Source organism: Cucumis melo, chromosome 11 (genome assembly GCF_025177605.1).
Source record: "Cucumis melo cultivar AY chromosome 11, USDA_Cmelo_AY_1.0, whole genome shotgun sequence".
NCBI lineage: Eukaryota > Viridiplantae > Streptophyta > Magnoliopsida > Cucurbitales > Cucurbitaceae > Cucumis > Cucumis melo.
Window position 1 is genome coordinate 21,133,744 of NC_066867.1, and position 17,620 is coordinate 21,151,363.

At 36.2% G+C, this 17,620-nt stretch overlaps 3 protein-coding genes across 3 annotated transcripts; 2 read left to right on the forward strand and 1 right to left on the reverse strand.

The window, feature by feature from the left end:
* Nucleotides 1-3,349: 3,349 nt before the first annotated feature.
* On the forward strand, nucleotides 3,350-4,872 carry LOC127143933 (uncharacterized). Its single transcript, XM_051079237.1, has 3 exons — nucleotides 3,350-3,688; nucleotides 3,735-4,151; nucleotides 4,474-4,872. The coding sequence occupies exons 1-3, from the start codon at nucleotides 3,350-3,352 to the stop codon at nucleotides 4,870-4,872; spliced, it is 1,155 nt and encodes a 384-aa protein (XP_050935194.1).
* Nucleotides 4,873-8,127: 3,255 nt separating this feature from the next.
* On the forward strand, nucleotides 8,128-9,538 carry LOC103502019 (probable pyridoxal 5'-phosphate synthase subunit PDX1). The gene has a single exon (XM_008465814.2). It carries the CDS (start codon nucleotides 8,248-8,250, stop codon nucleotides 9,184-9,186), a length of 939 nt encoding a protein of 312 aa, XP_008464036.1. The 5' UTR covers nucleotides 8,128-8,247; the 3' UTR covers nucleotides 9,187-9,538.
* A 581-nt stretch (nucleotides 9,539-10,119) lies between these two features.
* LOC103502018 (uncharacterized) lies at nucleotides 10,120-17,211 on the reverse strand. The gene is made up of 5 exons (XM_008465813.3): nucleotides 16,847-17,211; nucleotides 16,258-16,616; nucleotides 15,742-15,837; nucleotides 10,887-10,946; nucleotides 10,120-10,798 (listed from the first exon to the last, which is right to left on the reverse strand). Exons 1-5 carry the CDS (start codon nucleotides 16,947-16,949, stop codon nucleotides 10,595-10,597), a joined length of 822 nt encoding a protein of 273 aa, XP_008464035.1. The 5' UTR covers nucleotides 16,950-17,211; the 3' UTR covers nucleotides 10,120-10,594.
* Between the last annotated feature and the right edge of the window lie 409 nt (nucleotides 17,212-17,620).

Below are 17,620 nucleotides of genomic sequence, written 5' to 3' on the forward strand. Positions count from 1 at the left end.
TTGACATTGATATAGACATGATTATGAGTGATTCGACGGGGTCACTCACGGCCCGATCGTCTTAGTGTTCCTTCGGGTACACTAAAGACTAGTTTATCCTAAGTGTTGCTTTGGGTTCACCGAGGACCATATATGTTCCTACGGGATCACAGATTGCACGTGTTCAGGAACGTGCCAGTTCAAGGATACTACTTTTACAGAACTCTAATAAGAAGTTAACATACACCTAGCGGGACTAGTAGTGGGTCTCTTACTGAGTATATTTTTATACTCACTCTTTCTTGTTTAATTTTACAGGTAAAGGTAGAGGCAAGAGCCGAGGGAAGCTGGCGACTGACAAGAAGTGATTGTGACAAGCCATAGGGATCATTTAGCTTCCGCTTTATGTCATGTGATTTGATGCACCTTTCATTTCATTTTATTTTATTATATTTATTTTTCTTTAAAAACTAGATAGGGCCCGAGTTAGGATTTTACTTAATTTTATCTTTACAGATATTTGTTTATGATCTTAACGAGATTTTAAGGTTTTGTTTTATTTTCTATATTTTTAATTTATGAGATTTATTTATCTTTTAAATTAGTAATGATTTCGGCTTAGTATAAGGAGTTGGGTCGTTACATATGGGTCCTATGAAAACTAAAAGTCTAGGTGGAAAGAAGTATGTATTTGTTGTTGTATATGATTATTCAAGATTTACTTGGGTTCGTTTCTTGAAAGGAAAATCAGATACTGTTAAAATTTGTATTAGTCTATGCTTGAATTTGCAACGTGAAAAAGAGAAAAAGATAATCAGGATCAGAAGTGATCATGTTAAGGAGTTTGATAATGAAGATCTCAATAATTTCTGTCAGTCGGAAGGTATACATCATGAATTTTCTGCTCCCATAACTCCTCAGCAAAATGGAGTAGTGGAACGGAAAAATAGAAATCTACAAGAAATGACTCAAGTCATGATACATGCCAAAAATTTACTTTTGAATTTTTGGGTAGAAGCTGTTAACACAGCGTGTCACATTCATAACAAAATTGCTACTCGATCTGAAACGAATGTCACTTTATATGAACTTTGGAAGGGAAGAAAGCCTAATGTGAAGTATTTTCATGTATTTGGAAGTACTTGTTATATTCTAGCTGATTGAAAATATCATCGAAAGTGATATGAAATCAGAACAAGGAATCTTTCTTGGATATTCTCAAAATAGTCGAGCTTGTAGAATCTTTAATAATAGATCTGGAACAGTTATGAAAATGATCAATGTTGTGGTAAATGATTTTGAATCAACTGCCAACGAACTTATGATGAGGATGATGAGACTCCAAAAATGCTTGTGGATTATTTTACACTTCCTGTGGAAGTACCTAAAGCTGATGCTCAGACAGATGGTGCTGATATAAACTCAAAAACGATATCTAAGGAAGTTATAGTTGATAACTCTGAACTTGTTCCATCTGCACATGTGAGAAAAAATCATCCATCAAGCTCTATAATAGGTGATCCTTCAGCTAGAATTATCACCAAAAAGAAAGAGAAAGTAGATTACTCAAAGAGGATCACTGATTTATGTCATACATCTGCTATTGAACCCTCGACTATTGATGTTGCTCTTAAAGATGAATATTGGATAAATGCAATGCAATAAGAACTACTTTAATTCAAGCGTAACAATGTTTGAACATTAGTTCACAAACCAGAAGGAGCGAATATTATAGGTACAAAATAGATCTTCAAAAATAAGACTGATGAAACAGGGTGTGTGACAAAGAATAAAGCTCATTTAGTTGCTCAGAGTTATGTTCAAGTCGAGGGGGTTGACTTTGATGAAACGTTTTCACCCGTTGTCAGGCTTGAAGCTATTCGCTTGTTACTCGGAATATCTTGTATTCAAAGATTTAAATTATATCAAATGGATGTAAAGAGTGCTTTCCTGAACAGTTATTTAAACGAAGAAGTCTATGTTCCACAACCTAAGGGATTTATCGTATCTGAATATCCTCAACATGTGTATAAGCTTAATAAAGCTTTATATGGGCTTAAGCAAGCCCTTAGAGCTTGGTACGAACGATTGACAATTTATTTAAGTTGTAAAGGGTATTTCAGAGACGGAGTTGACAAAAAATTATTTATTCACAGAACAAATGATGAACTCATTGTTGCACAAATCTATGTTGATGATATCATTTTTAGGGGTTTTCCTCAAGGTCTTGTTAATAACTTCATTGATATCATGAAGTCAGAATTTGAGATGAGCATGGAGGGAGAACTATCATGTTTTCTGGGGTTTCAAATCAAGCAGAAAAGTGAAGGTATATTTATATCTCAAGAAAAGTATGTCAAGAACATAGTTAAAATATTCGGGTTAGAACAGTCTCGACACAAAAGGACTCCAACTGCGACATAAATTAAAATTACCAAAGATACTGATGGTGCAAGAGTTGATCACAAACTTTACAGAAGCATAATCGATAGTCTGTTGTATCTAACTGTCAGTCGACCTGACATTGCTTATGCTGTTGGGATATGTGCTCGTTATCAGGCTAATCCTCGAACGTCACATTTATAAGCTGTTAAAAGGATCCTCAAGTATGTTCATGGAACAAGTGATTTTGAAATTCTGTATTCCTACGACATGACTTCTATCTTGGTTGGATATTGCGATGTCAATTGAGCAGACTCTTCTGATGATAGGAAAAGTACCTCTAGAGATTGTTTCTTTCTTGGGAATAATCTTATCTCATGGTTCAGTAAGAAACAAAATTGTGTTTCCTTGTCTACAGCTGAAGCTGAGTATATAGTTGTCGGGAGTGCTTGTACCTAGTTGATTTGGATGTAAAATATGTTGCATGAGTATGGATTCACACAGAATATTATGACTCTATATTGTGATAATATGAGTGCTATTGATATATCAGAAAATCTGGTTCAACATAGTCGAACCAAACATATTGATATTAGGCATCATTTTATTAGAGAACTTGTTGAAAATAAGGTTATTACACTGGATCACATTCGATCGAACTTGCAATTAGTAGATATTTTCATTAAGCCACTTGATGCAAACACATTTGAGCATTTACGTACTGGCTTAGGAATATGTCGCATTTAACTCCATGAGCAGCTAAAAAGATGGCGCATGATTACATGTTCAGAAATATTGGTGATGTCAGCACCGTCTACAGAATTAATGGCTATCTTTTCGGCACTTGAAGAGTTTTTCTTGATATGAGATTCTTAATCATTACTGGTTATTTAAATTGTCATTATCTTGTTCATTTCATCTTCGACGGTCTTCGTATTTTTTTCTTTTGAAAAGTCCTACTCTGTTTTTTTTTTGTGTTAAGTGCATTATGGTGAATACTCGAAAGGGTTCATATATGGTGAAGTCGTCCAAAGATGAACCTGCAGCTCAAGTTTCGTCGCCTTCTGTACAAAAGGTAAAGATGAGAGGACGTCAATTCAAAAGTACTCCACCACGGAGACCTTATCAGCTCCCATCCGAAAAATCTCAAGCGGAGGTTTCAAGCAGACTGTCTGAGTCTGTGCCAGAAACTGTTGCTTCTCTTAATCCTGTGTCTTCAGGTACACATGTACCGAATGTTCCTGAGACTCTTGTGTCTGATATGGATTCAGATGACCTAGATGACGTACCTTTGGCTCAATTGTTGAAGAAGACTACTGTTCCTGAGGTTGTCGTTGAAATGCCTACTGCCCCTTTTGCGTGTTCATTCCCAGGAAAGCTCGTCAACTAAAGGAGTGTTTATTCCCACTTTTGGTATTCAGCACACTTCTAATGTTCAACATGGACCTTCAGTTCACTCTCCTTCTGTTCGTTCTCCTCTTTCTAAGCCACTTCCCTCTAAAGCGAATATTGCCCACGCTTTCGTTCCTGGTGATGTTTCTGCTGCAGCTCAAGTTAGAATTGATGTTCATAATGATGAGGATGAGTTGGATCCTCCCAAACCTAACGTTCATTCTGAAGAATTTCCTCCTGCTGCTGATAATAACCCAACCGCTTCACCTACTTCACCTGCTTCTCTTGACATCCCTGTTGAATCACAGCCAGCAAAGAGGAAATCTCAGCAGAATCGGTGGAATATCCTTTCATCACGAGGAGAATGTTTAGTGTTGGAATTTTGTGATCCAACGGAGGTTAGCAGATGAGGTAAATGTCTCTGATAAACATCAGTCTTGCATGATTATCATAAATCTTATTGAAAGGGCAGGTTTATCCAAAACTATCTCAAATGTCAGACCATTTTATCCCCAGCTTATTAGGGAGTTTTTAGTCAGCTTGCCTGATGAATTTAATGATCCTAGCTAGTAGTCTGAATTATCATACCCTTCATATTAGGGGTTTCAAATTTGTAATTTCTTCTATTGTGATAAACGGTTTTCTAGGAAATGTCGTTGCTCTTGACTATTCTCTGTCGTCTCCTTCAACTAAAGTTTTGGCTTCTGTTTTATCTGGTAGGGACTCTTTCATCGTGGCCTGTCAATGGTGTACCTGCAGTTGCTCTTAGTGTCAAATATGTCATTCCCATCATCACATGCCTCTAGTGTATCTGCTGCCTTTGGGACTTTCTTATATCGAATTTGTGATGATGACAAGGTGGATACAGGCGCTTTTATATATATTCAGCTTTTAAGGCATGTTGGTTCGTTTGGGGTCAAGATTCCAATTGCTCTCCCATGGTTCTCTAGTCTGCTCCTTCATTTGAATACTATTGTGATAACTGCATCTAATGCTTCTAAACCTGATCCTAAAACATTATCCCTTAGTTACAGACTTTTTCACGGCAGTCATGTACTTGATATTGATCATGATGTGCATCCTTATCGAGGCCCGCTCATCTTCGATACAAGTGATTGAGATGAGTCTACTGATGGCTTCTTTGTTGATCATGAGTTAGCTTCTATAATTGTTAATTCACTTACTGTTGAATCTCGAGCTCTCTCTAATTCCATCAATCTATCATCTAAACAGCGACTAGAAGTTGACTCTCTCATTCGTCATTTAAAGACTTTTGCGTCGTCTACCGGTCGAAGGGATCATGGATCTGACTGATATTTTTTCTGATTCAAAGGGGGAGTAGCAGCAGGTTGAAGGTTGGATGATGTTGTGATTGTTGGGTGTTATGGTTCTGTTGTTGATGTTGTTTTGGTTGAGTTGCTGCTATTTAGTTTTTAGTAGAAGTTTCTTCTTGTTTGTTTGTTTTGTTTGATCTTTTGTAAGACGGAAGGAAGATAGAAGTAGTTGTCTGACTTCTGACTTGTGTTGTTTGAAAATCTTCTGTGTTTGAAATGATTATTCAATTTGGTAAAGTGTTGGAAGCATATGATGTTAGATACAATGATCATGTGAATTTTGTTATGACGTGTTAATACCTATCTGTGTTAAAAGATGGTTCGCGTTGTCTTGAACCAGAAAAAAATCTCTTTTAGACAAAAGGGGGAGTTTATTGAAGATTTTGTCTAAAAGATATTATGAGATTATTCTTTTAAAAGATAAGATAATTAAAGGATAAAAATATTCTCCTTGATTTTAGAAATCTTGCTAATTATCTTTAAAGAAACAAAATTTATGCATATAGATCTTATATGTATAAATAGGGCTTTCGAAGATAGGGTGCGGGTGTGAAAAAATATTAAAAATATTATTCACGGCGGAAAGTTAATGAAGAACTGATTGCAGAAGCTGCAGGAACGAAAAGGTAGTATGATCTTATGTCTATAAGATCAGCATGTTGATATAAATCGATATTGATGATGAGTAAGGTATACAACATAGTAGTGATTCGAGTGGTCACAGAAAACTTTAGAAGAGGATGAAGATATTGTCGAAGAGATTCACTCATGCATTCAGGGGGAGCCTGAAGTCAGACATCATCGAGAAGGATTACTCATGCATTCAGGGGGAGTCTGAAGTCTGAAGCTATTAAGCATGTTAAATAGTCATATTGTATAACAAAGTTCATATGTTGTTTCTATGTATTTTGACTGTAAGTGAATCTTAATAAAATTACTCATCAGGGTTGTGTGCAGCTCCCCAGACGTAGGCATCATTGGCCGAACTGGATCACCAAAGTTCTTTGTGTCATTCTTATATGTTGTCCCTCTAGCTATCACAACAATTATTTACTTGTGGATTAACTAAAGGTTATTTGATTATCTCACATTGTTTTTTCAGAGAGTATTATAAATTCTTAGGTGTATTTCTGATAAAATTGAAAATTCAAGAATATAGTAGAAAATTTGACATAGCTTATAATTTAACCAATAAAATAAATATTGTTTATTTGAATGTTTAGATGAAGAAAAAATGAGTAACGGTTGATTTGTAGAAGACATTTTTAGAATTTAAATGATGGAGAGAAACATGGTAAATGCAATATAACGGATCTAATTGAGAATTTTAAGTGTAGAGAACCTCTTATGTAGTTGATTTTGTGCTAATTTTAAATGAGTGGTGTTTGTGGAATATTGGTCTAAGCAAGGAGATCAAGCAGTAGGGTCGGCATTACGATTATAATACATAAATATAGAGGTCAATAGTTAGGGACAATCATAGAGCTTGAAGGAAGTTGACCCTAGAAAGGTAAAAAAATATGCCTTTCTTGAACATACTTGCCCCACTAATGAAATAAAATCGACGACTGCTACAAAATAAATGTTACAAAGTTTGTTTCCATATAATTGAAAAGGTAGATGACTGAAATACATGTTAAACCCTTTGTTCTCTAGCTCTCTAAATCCATACTAACTTGATCATTAGAATCTTAGAAGCCAAGCACTAATACAGTAAAAGTTTTTGTTTTTATCGTGTAAAACATTCGTTCAATTTCTTCCCAAAATTATAAACTTACGAACATAATTAACATAGTCGTGAGAGATTTGATCGGTCATCTCTAACTATACTATTCCACTGATAGAAAAAAACATTACAATCTAAAAGCATTATTTTTCTTTTTTTATATATATATTTTGAGAAGTCCACAAGCTTAATCAAGCATTCCTTGGAAAGAGATGTTTTTTTTTTCTTCTTCTAAATAGACCCTTCTAATTCAAAAGAATATTACAGCTTTAAATAAAATCAAATTTCTCTGTGTCAGACTATTTTATTAATTATAATACTTTTGACCTTGTTTTTACCTTTCAATTTTTACAATAATCACAAATAATTGAACGATTTTTTCAAACATTAGAAAATAAAAAAATAGTATAACTAAAGCAGAGAAATTCAAACTGATAAATCACACTACCTCATATGTCAATCTATTATAAGAAATTAAATTTAATATCAAACAAATACACATCTTTTTTAAAGAAAAAGATCAATTCATACACCAAAGATATCAAATTAAACCATATTTTGGAGTGGGTTTATCAATGAATTTATATTCAATAAACTAACAATTTGAGTTAAGATAGAAAAATATGCATCTACTAAAACTACATTATTTGTTTGTAAGATAGAAAGACGTACATCTACTAAAACTACGTTATTTGTTTGTTTAATCCCATGTTAATTATATCGTTGGAGATTCATGTTGTTACTAATAAAATTTGTAAGGCTTTGTCTCAATTAAAAATAATAATAACACGTTTAAAATTTTAGTGCAAACTAGAAAACAATAAAAAAAATTCTAGATATAGAACTAATTCTCGAAAATCAATTCTCTAATCCAAACAAAACTAAACATAAATTTGGTGAAAATAGACATTTAAATAGAGGGTTGTGACACAATCTTGTCCTTGAACTTTTACCAATAAATCAAACTAGATTTTTAGTACAAAAATTCGAAAAAAGGAATTCGAGCCATAGGTTTAGTAGCATTTATTTATATATATATGTCAATTAGTTAATTAGTTTATTTTTTTTTTTTTTTTTTTTTTGCAAATATAAAAATAATAATAAATTTACATTGATTTAGTCATGAAATTTATATATATTTTATTTATTTATTTATGTTGTTGGGAGAAAAAGAAATTTGCTTAAAATTACCATAAAATTATGGACAATCAAACGAACAAAATTTACAAATTATCCGAGAAAATAGAAAGAAAATGAACCATAAAAAGATAAATACATTTTCTTTTTGTTATATATAACTTAAATTCACATTTCTATCTTAAATCGTTAATCTTCTTCTCCGTCTGTCACCGCCCATTGACACATACCCCTTTCTCTAAACCAATTTTCAATTTGACCTCTCTTTCTCTTCCTCTTTCTTTCTTCTTTCCTCTAATGGCGGACACCGGCGTAGTCACCGTCTACGGCAATGGCGTCATATGTGAAGCTACCAAGAAATCTCCCTTCTCTGTCAAGGCCAGTTTAGCCCAAATGCTTCGCGGTGGTGTAATTATGGACGTCGTTAATGCCCAGCAGGCTCGAATCGCCGAAGAGGCCGGCGCCTGCGCCGTCATGGCCCTTGAGAAAGTTCCCGCCGACATTAGGGCACAAGGGGGAGTCGCTCGCATGAGCGATCCTCAATTAATTAAAGAAATCAAGCAAGCTGTGACCATTCCAGTCATGGCCAATGTTCGAATTGGTCATTTTGTCGAGGCTCAAATTCTCGAGGCAATCGGCATCGATTACATCGACGAGAGCGAGGTTCTGACTCCGGCCGATGATAAGAACCACATCAACAAGCACAATTTCCGGATCCCTTTTGTATGCGGATGCCGGAATTTAGGGGAAGCATTACGTCGAATTCGTGAAGGCGCTGCGATGATTCGTACTAAAGGCGAAGCCGGAACTGGAAATATTGTTGAGGCTGTTCGTCATGTGAGGTCTGTGATGGGAGACATTAGAATGCTGAGGAATATGGACGATGATGAAGTTTTCTGTTATGCCAAGCAAATTGGAGCACCGTATGATTTGGTTATGCAAACCAAGCAGCTCGGCCGGCTACCAGTGGTGCATTTTGCAGCTGGAGGAATTGCAACCCCGGCTGATGCGGCGATGATGATGCAATTGGGATGCGATGGTGTATTCGTCGGCTCCGGCGTATTCAAGAGCAGCGATCCAGCAAGACGAGCTAGAGCTATTGTACAAGCCGCAACGCATTACAGTGATCCTGATGTTCTTGCAGAGGTGAGCTTTGGATTGGGAGAACCCATGGCGGGGATTAACCTCAGCGATCGGAACGTGAATGTGGAGAGGTATGCAAATCGGTCGGAGTAATTTGGGTTTCTGCATTTTTGGTTTGTGAATCAGATCAAAGACATCAATGATCGGATCACGGGTAGAGGTGATGTTCTTGATATCCTTATGGTTTTGTATGATTCATTTGAGTTAACTTTGTTTTGATGTTTCGTTTCTTGAGGTGATACCAATAAACTTGTCCGTAATCTGGGTTTTTACGTGAAAGTTTGGTTGTCTTTGGTGTTTTAGGATTGAATTTTAGAATGAATGGTTTTGTTGAACCATGAATGATTATGGATCAGAAAAAATTAAAAAAGAAAACTACACAATTTGTAAATCATGGGTGTAATATATGTTTGATGTATGGAAAGTTTTCATCTTTAGTCATCAAGGTGAGTCTTTTTGTGTTGTTCCATTAACACAATTTCTCTTCTGCATTATCTTAGAGATTTGACGGACAATGGCAAAACCAAATAACAAATAAAGGGCATCATGATATTTCTTTGTGGATCGTTGTAATTGAACGAATATAAGTCATCTCCTGAACAAGTTGTTTTGAACGCTATCGACTTTTCAAGGTTCAATAATTTAGGGAAATAAACAAACAACGAAAGTATAGATTGGCTCCAAATCTGCAGGATCAAATGCAAATAATAGTCGATCAAAATTTTTACTCAAAAATTTCTACAAAGTATTGATTTTGATGAATATTTTGGAAAAAAAATTATACAAACAGATAAATAAATAAATGGTAGTAAATAAACATTTAACTATTTTCAAATAAGTAATCAGGACTCTTTTTTCATTTACCTTTCCGGTAGAGTTTGATCACTTTAGATAGATACCAAACTCGTGAAAACCTAAAGTTCGGATGGAAATATCGTGCCAATAATTTAATACCATGATTGTAGCACAATGTAGCTGTTAAGAGAGACTGAAAAATATTTTTCAACAATCCAGAGAGAAAACGACTTAAAAACCTTCTGTTAATACGCCATTGATTCCAAAAGAAAGCAACCATGACAAGAACGTTGTTCTTCATAACTCAGTGTGATGGCCCTAGTTTTATTCTGCCTAACATGTCAATGTAATAACTAATCCCAAAACAGGCATCCGAGGGTTGATTTCTGGAGAAAGATTGACAAACTGCTCCAATTTCTGCATGACGAGTTATCTCACCTTCACATAATAATTAATTATACGGCAAAAGAGAAAAAAATCCAAAAAAGAGTAATTGCCTTCTAACCATAAAATATACATAACAAAACTTTAGAATATCACGATGAGAAGATTATGACTATGAAGTTTCTGCAATAACTCCCTTCCCGGCCACAACAAGTTTGGAGTATGTATGATCGGGTCCATCGCAGCAGATGAATACTAACTTCGGAGAAAGATAAGGGTGAGGGAAATAATTCACATACACAACCATCTAAAAGCATGGTCTTTAGGATCTGAGCATGCGTCCTCCATCTGCATCAGTATTATCATTGTCAAAAACCTCATACTCAAAGTCCGTATCAAGATTCTCCATGCTTTTGCCAAAAATGAATGATTTGGTTCCCATGGTTGTGAAGGGCATTAAGCCAAATGCTCGTGCAGTTTTGATCTCACGCGCAACTTTCCTCTGTGCCTTGGCACTGATACGTGTCTGCAAAAAATTGAAGATATGATAAAATAAGACAAAGGTTGATGACCCTCAACTTGTTCAAAACCTGGTTTTTGTTCAAGAAGTTTACATTGCTCCTCTTGTTAATGATCCCAGCCTCAGTTATAAAGTTCGCCAAAAACCTAACATTCTGCAAACAACTAATCACTAGTTAGATAAGCCTACAGCAGGGGTAAGAATATGAAAGTATTTTATTTGCTCAAAGAGGTAATCTATATCATAAAAAACTTCCTAAATAGAGATATGGACAAGACTAAATTTCAATGGCCACAAAGAGTAAGTGCATGTTCGATAGTGATTATGAAACAGTTAAAACCAGTTTTGTCATATTTAAAATCACTCCAAGGCCCCCCCATTCACTCAAAGTCAACTCAATGGTTAGTTTTACACTTTTGAACACAATTTTCATACTATTTAAAACGGATGTTGACTTATTAAAAGCATTTTGCAAAAGATTTTGAAAATGAGAAAAGTAGTTTTAACCATTTTAGAATCACTAGGAAAGGAATGGCCTTGGGGAAAATTAAAGGTATATTAGTAATTAGTGGAGCAGTTTATCAGGGAAGTTGGTTATAAATAGAGAGAAAGGAAAATAGAGAAGGAAAGCAATATTTTAATGTATGAATTAGGGCTCGAGAGTTTTTTCAAAATTGGGAGGGTCCAACCTCAAACACTTGGTTTATCTTGTGTTATCTTTTATATCTCAATATATTCTAGTTTAATCAATTTGGTATCACAGCGATCAACCTTGGCATCATGAAAAAGATGGAAGGAAGAAAAGTTGCTTGATGTGGGAGAGAAGCAAGCAGCAACGAAATCAAGGATGGATTCTCAATTTAAGGAGCTCAGCGGAAATCTTGGTTTCTTGTCGGATCGGCTGAATTTGATTGTGTTGCCAGGAGACTTGGATGATCGGTGATTGAGGATCAGCTTCATCAAAGTGAATGGTAACTGATAACGGGAAAGGAATTATGGAATCAGCTTCAGTGGAACCAAAGAACAGAAAAATGTGGTGGAAACTTACTCTAAGCAAAAAGTTTCAGAATCAGTAGTTGGGAAGGAACAAAATGTTATAAGCAATGAGGGCAAAGAAGGAAAGAAGCCTCTAAATCTTCTTGCAAAAAAGACGCAAGAAAAAATGAGAAATCGAGCAAGAACATATGGAAGAAAAGATTTAGGGAGAGTGATATAGATAGGAGGCAAATGAGAAAGCGTGAAAGAGGTGTAGAAAGAACCAAGAAGTGCACTGGAGGACCGTCGATTGCGAAGAACAGCCAACCAAAAAAACTATCAAGGTTTGCATACAGCGAAAAGGCATTCCAGGCAATGGGGCAAAAGTTCCACCAAGAGTTCACTGAGTGTCGATTCAATGGTTGGAGACTTGGAAGAAGCATCGACAAAAGGGACGAGTGGAGGTAGCAGAGGGATCGGAAGTGGACCTTCAACAAGTCACTTATAGAGTCTATCGTCGTCCACAATCGCAGAGACAACTCAAGGAGAAGGTTCAGGGAACGTGCTGCAAGTTTCGTAAAAAAGTAAAGGAAGGTATGGCAACCGAAGAACATCCGTGGTGAAGAATGCATTGGCAGACAGGGATAAAGTCGTGTCGAAGACACTGCTGGAAATTTCTGGTATATGCTTTCTCGATGACAAAGGGAAAATTCTTCGAAGAGATCACTGGCGATCGCTTTTAACACAGTATTACAAAATGGTGACCTTCACATTGTGGAGAATTGGTACCTGTAGTGAAGTTACAAAATAACATGTGTTGCGAACTCCACTAGATCCCATAAATACATGTGTTGAGAGCTCTTTGCTCTCTCACCTCTTCTCCCCTTCCACCCCTACCTTTCCGACTTTCCTAAGCTACCGGTTCTTCGGCAAAAACCATCCTCACTAGTGTTCTCAGGCTGAAAGTTTTCTCATTTCTCAGTTCCCCGCCAGAGGTGATTTCTTTTTCTTCAGTTTTCCGGCAAGCAAGTTTGAAATGGAGGTTTAAACCTGTAGAATTCTAGGATCTCCCTAGTCCCTACTGTATCTGGCATAAGAATGATTTATTCCTTGTTGAAGATATGGAAATTTTACACTTTTGAATGCATCCAAGCACCTCTTCCAGCCCCTTCTACCGTCTCAGCTACACAATCTCTTCTGTCTCAGCTACACAATCTCTTCTTCCTCCACAGTTTAAGCATTCTGTTTTTGCTTTGAGCAACTCTAAGGTGAATTCTTTTAGAGGTTCACCAAGCATTACCCCAAGCATTTCCTCGAAAAAGAAGGTTGAGTCTTCTTTCAACTCCTTTTAGTGTCTGCAGTGAGAAATTGGCTCATTTTTTAGAAGTCGGCTGAGCTTTTGAGGCAGGGTCATTTTGAGCTTCTAGAGACCGATCTAAGTGCTTTATTTCAGTGTGAGGAAGAACCGAAAGTTGAAAAGATGTCCACAGTTACTTGCTCTTATTCCCAGTCTTCCAAAATCCCAGATCATTTAAAGTCGATAGTTGTTGATTAGTGATTATTGTTTGATCTTTGTTTGATACTTTACCTGCTGCTTGCAGTCCTCCCCTGATTTTGAACCTGTTTGTCTTTCCAAGTTCTTTCTTCACATGGGAGAGAGAGCAAGGTCTTCTGATTGATGTTGTTAGATCAAAAGTTAACTTTGTAGATGTTTTGTCCTCGTTATCAAGATTACCAATGGAGGGCAAAGAACTCAGGGCAGAGAATTATTTGGGTTGGATAGTTTTGAAGCAGCTGATTGCCTCTTCTTGGTGCTCCCCTTCTCCTTTCAAATCGAAGCATGTGGAATGCAAAATTGCAGTCTTTTCATTGAAGTGTTTACATTTTCTTTGTATTAAGCTATTTACTAATATTTCAATACTCTATTGCTTTGGTTCTTTCGTCATTTCTCCTTTGCGATTGTTTGTCGCACATTTGCACATTTTTATTGTCCAAGCTCATCTTTGTTTAGTTCGTTTGGATGATATTGTCTTTTTTCTTATTTTGCTCTTAGTATAATACTCATGTACTTTGAGCATTAGTCTCATTTATTATTATTAATAAGGAGACTTGTCTCCGTTCCAAAAAAGAGAGATCACTAGCAATCTGGGGTTCAAAGGTGGAAGATAATTTATTGGGAATGGTGTCGACTCAAGGGTAGAGAAGATATTACAGTGGAAAGAGCGATGGTGGAGGGTTCACACAACAATGGAAATAGTCACCGGCGTAAGCAAGTTTGGGCAGAGATGAGAACTTGAGGGAAGCATAGATTTCGTGAAGATGAAGGGAAGAGATCCCTTAACACATGAGACGTCAGGTGGTGGGGCTCCAATCATGGAAAAAAGACAGCTTGATGTTGGGTTGGAATGGGATTCATTTCAAAAGCATACAACACATTGAGGGTTTGTTAGGTTTGGATTTGGTTCACGTAAATGGGATTTGGAACCTGGGCTTCAAAATTATTTTTGAAGTGGGCTGAAGAAAGTGAGTGAAGGCCATCGTTCCAGCATTATTAAAAGACCAATTTTCAAATCGTTGGCATTTTTTCCAGCATATTTCTTTTCTTTCCAGCAAATGCCTGTTTTGGTCAACCACACATTGAGGACAAGGTGCGTTTTAGGGGTTGGGAATGATAGGATTGGCATTAGAGGAATATTAAGGGTATATTAGTAATTAGTGGAACTGTTTGTGTTAGGAAAGTAGGTTATAAATAGAGAGAAAGAGGAAAGGAGATGGAAAGCAATAGTTTGATATGTGAATTAGGGCTTGAGAGTTCTCTCAAGATTGGGAGGTCCTAGTACCTCAAACACTTGGTTTATCTTGTATTACCGCTATCTTTTATATCTCAATATATTCAGGTTCTATCACACTATCAAACATGTAATAAATTATGATCAAACTACTTTTTGGTAGCACTGAAAATGTATAATTTGCAAACAAGCAACTGTGAGAAACTCTTAAGAGGCCATTACATGATCTTATTTTCTTGATAGAAAGATACAACCGCACACCAGATCAGAAACTTGTAAATTGATTAACAGCAGTTCATATGAAAACTTCGATGGTCCATGCCATGGCCACTGATGACTTGATTACTATTATTTATGATAGACAAATTTCAAACCAGACGCAGTGTTTTAGAAAGCCCTCTTGAGAATGAGCCTGAAGGTTTGGCAAAATATGGCACGCACATTTTGTGAAGCCTCTCAAAGCTCTGGGCCTCGGGCCTTTTTCATTGTTTTAAAAAAAAATAGTAATCATTAAGGGTTTTTCTTCTATATTAACTAAAAAAATTAAGCTTACTAAAACCTAAATGCAAAATTTCTTGTGATTGGGGTTTTTTTAACATATTTCCACTTTAACTATGTTTTCTCTTTTTAATGTAATGTTTTTATATGTAGTGCACCTCACAAAAGAAAACCCGCGCCTTCCTGTGCATCATGCACCAAGACTCTAGAGAACCATTGCGCCTTAGTGCACCTTGGGCATTTAAAAACACTTGACTGACTCTTTTTGTTCTAGGAATGGACAGTATAGATCAAAGAAACACAAATGTACACTACCAGCCAGACTTCTTAAACAGAACTGTGCAGGAAACCGCAGTTAAACCCTATTCCAATTTATCATTTCTTGAACTTCAAAATTTCTAAACTACTCAAATTGACTACATCCGAAACCAAGGTTTAAACCTATAACCCTTTTTTCTAATTCATAAGCTGTGATACTTAATAGATGAAAAATTCATGCCATAAGATATTGATCTTCAACTACGTAGCTACGAGAGACAATCACAAAAGATCAAAAGGTATGTTACCATACATGGTATAACGAATTCTGACCAAGTTCTAATCCTAATCCTAGTCCTAGGTATCCATAATGAAATGAGAAACGGGACTCGTAAAATGGCAAGGTAAATGAAATGCAGAAATGCTCACCCTGAAATCAGCTTTTCTTAAGGCCTCCTCCGTTGTAACCTGAAACCCAACCCTTTTGGGAGGTTTACGAACACCTGGCCTTGTTAGATCCAGATCCTGCATAAATTCAAAAGTACTTAAGGGTAACATAACACAAAATCAGTTACAGAAGGTGCAGAGAGGTACCAGGGACCAATAAAATGATAATATAGGAAAAATGAAAACGAATATAAAAAGTCCTTTCTCATCAACACTGCAAACTGCTTGACTGAGAATCGAACCAACAGACTGAAAGAAGTCAGAAAAGGAATCGATTTGTTCTATGCTCACAACAGAATAATAAATAGCACCATTTTAACACAGAAGCTCTCCTCAGTGCTCTCTCAATGGCAACGTAATTTTTTATGGCAATAAGTGTCTAGCTATTCTTGGATAGGCATCATGATGTAGTCAGAGTGTAATAAAAAATAGAAGCCATGAAGGATAAAATTTTTGTTCTTAACAAGTTTAAAAATAATTAGTTGCTCAGCTACAAACCTTGACAGTGTATGTTGATCCAGGCCTGAAAGACATATCTGCTCTGAAAGCATAATCATCCTTTTCTATTTCGTCTGGATCAACCTCAAAATAAGTGGATGCTTTCTTCAACTTGCCATCCATACCATCTGACAGAGTGTCAAAATTATCTTCAAGATCACGCAACGCTTGAAAATTGTTTCCTCCACTCAGTTTTGAACCTATTCTTTCACGAGGCTTGCCAAGTCTATCAAACTTTTCAAAGAAAGCATCATTTCCGGAACCCGCCATAGAAACACCCCCAAAAATCCGACGTTCGAAGTCATCAGCAGTCTCAAACGAATCAGGGTTTCCCTTGTTATCATCGTCAAACCCACTACCTGTTCAAAAATTTTAAACAAGAAAGTTAGAAAATACATGCCTTGGAACACATTATCAATTTAACAACCAAACATGAGGTTTTGCTAGACCAATATCCAAACGGAAACACATTAGAACAACATTGCTTAGAATAAACCTGAAGAATTCCCGCCCGAGTCCAAAAGAACTACATCTATCACAGTATAAATAATAAAATCGTAGATTCAAATCCTAAACAAATGTAAATTACCACGAGCGGCGTTTGTGGAAAGGTTTCTGAGCACAGAAGGTTGCTTTAATCCTCGTGATAAGCCACCGCCAAGAGTTCGCAAAGCAACCTGAACGGTTCTCATTTCGCAACCGAACGAAGAAGTAGCAGAGTTTAAGAAGAGTGAAGACTTACCTTAGGAATTTAGACTTATTGCCACTGATCAAAGATTTAAAGAAAACAGAGAAAGACCCTAAGGTAGACGAAAGAGACGGAGAGAGGTCGACGGAGAAGAATGCTAGAGCTGCCGTGGGGAGATCGACGTTGAGGGAACAGAGTTGGAAGCGGTGAGGTGAGGGAGATAAGAAGATCGACACGAAGGGGAATGAAATCGCGAAGGAGAAAGCGGAAATTGAAAGTAAAGAAATGGGCTTATGAGGCTCAATAACACCTTGACTCAGGCCCATGTGGCCCAAACCTCACCTTTCAAAGTTGAATAAAAGGGAGAATTAAGTATTTAACAAAATTTTTATTTTGCATATATTTTTAAATCTGTTAAAATAATTTAAAATAATATCCATTATAATCGCCATATTTAATTTATGCTTTCCCATATTTCTATATCAACAACGCTTCCAAAAAAAACCTCCAAACAAATGTAGAAATTGTAAAAAGCATTTAAAAACCTATGCAAGAATAAACTGAAAAAATGAAAAATTTTGAAAAATCATATAAAACTATTATAATAATTAAGGGTCTTCTAAAAAATATAACAAAACGAACGATTCTGAAAACAGAAAAAATCAAAGACCCACT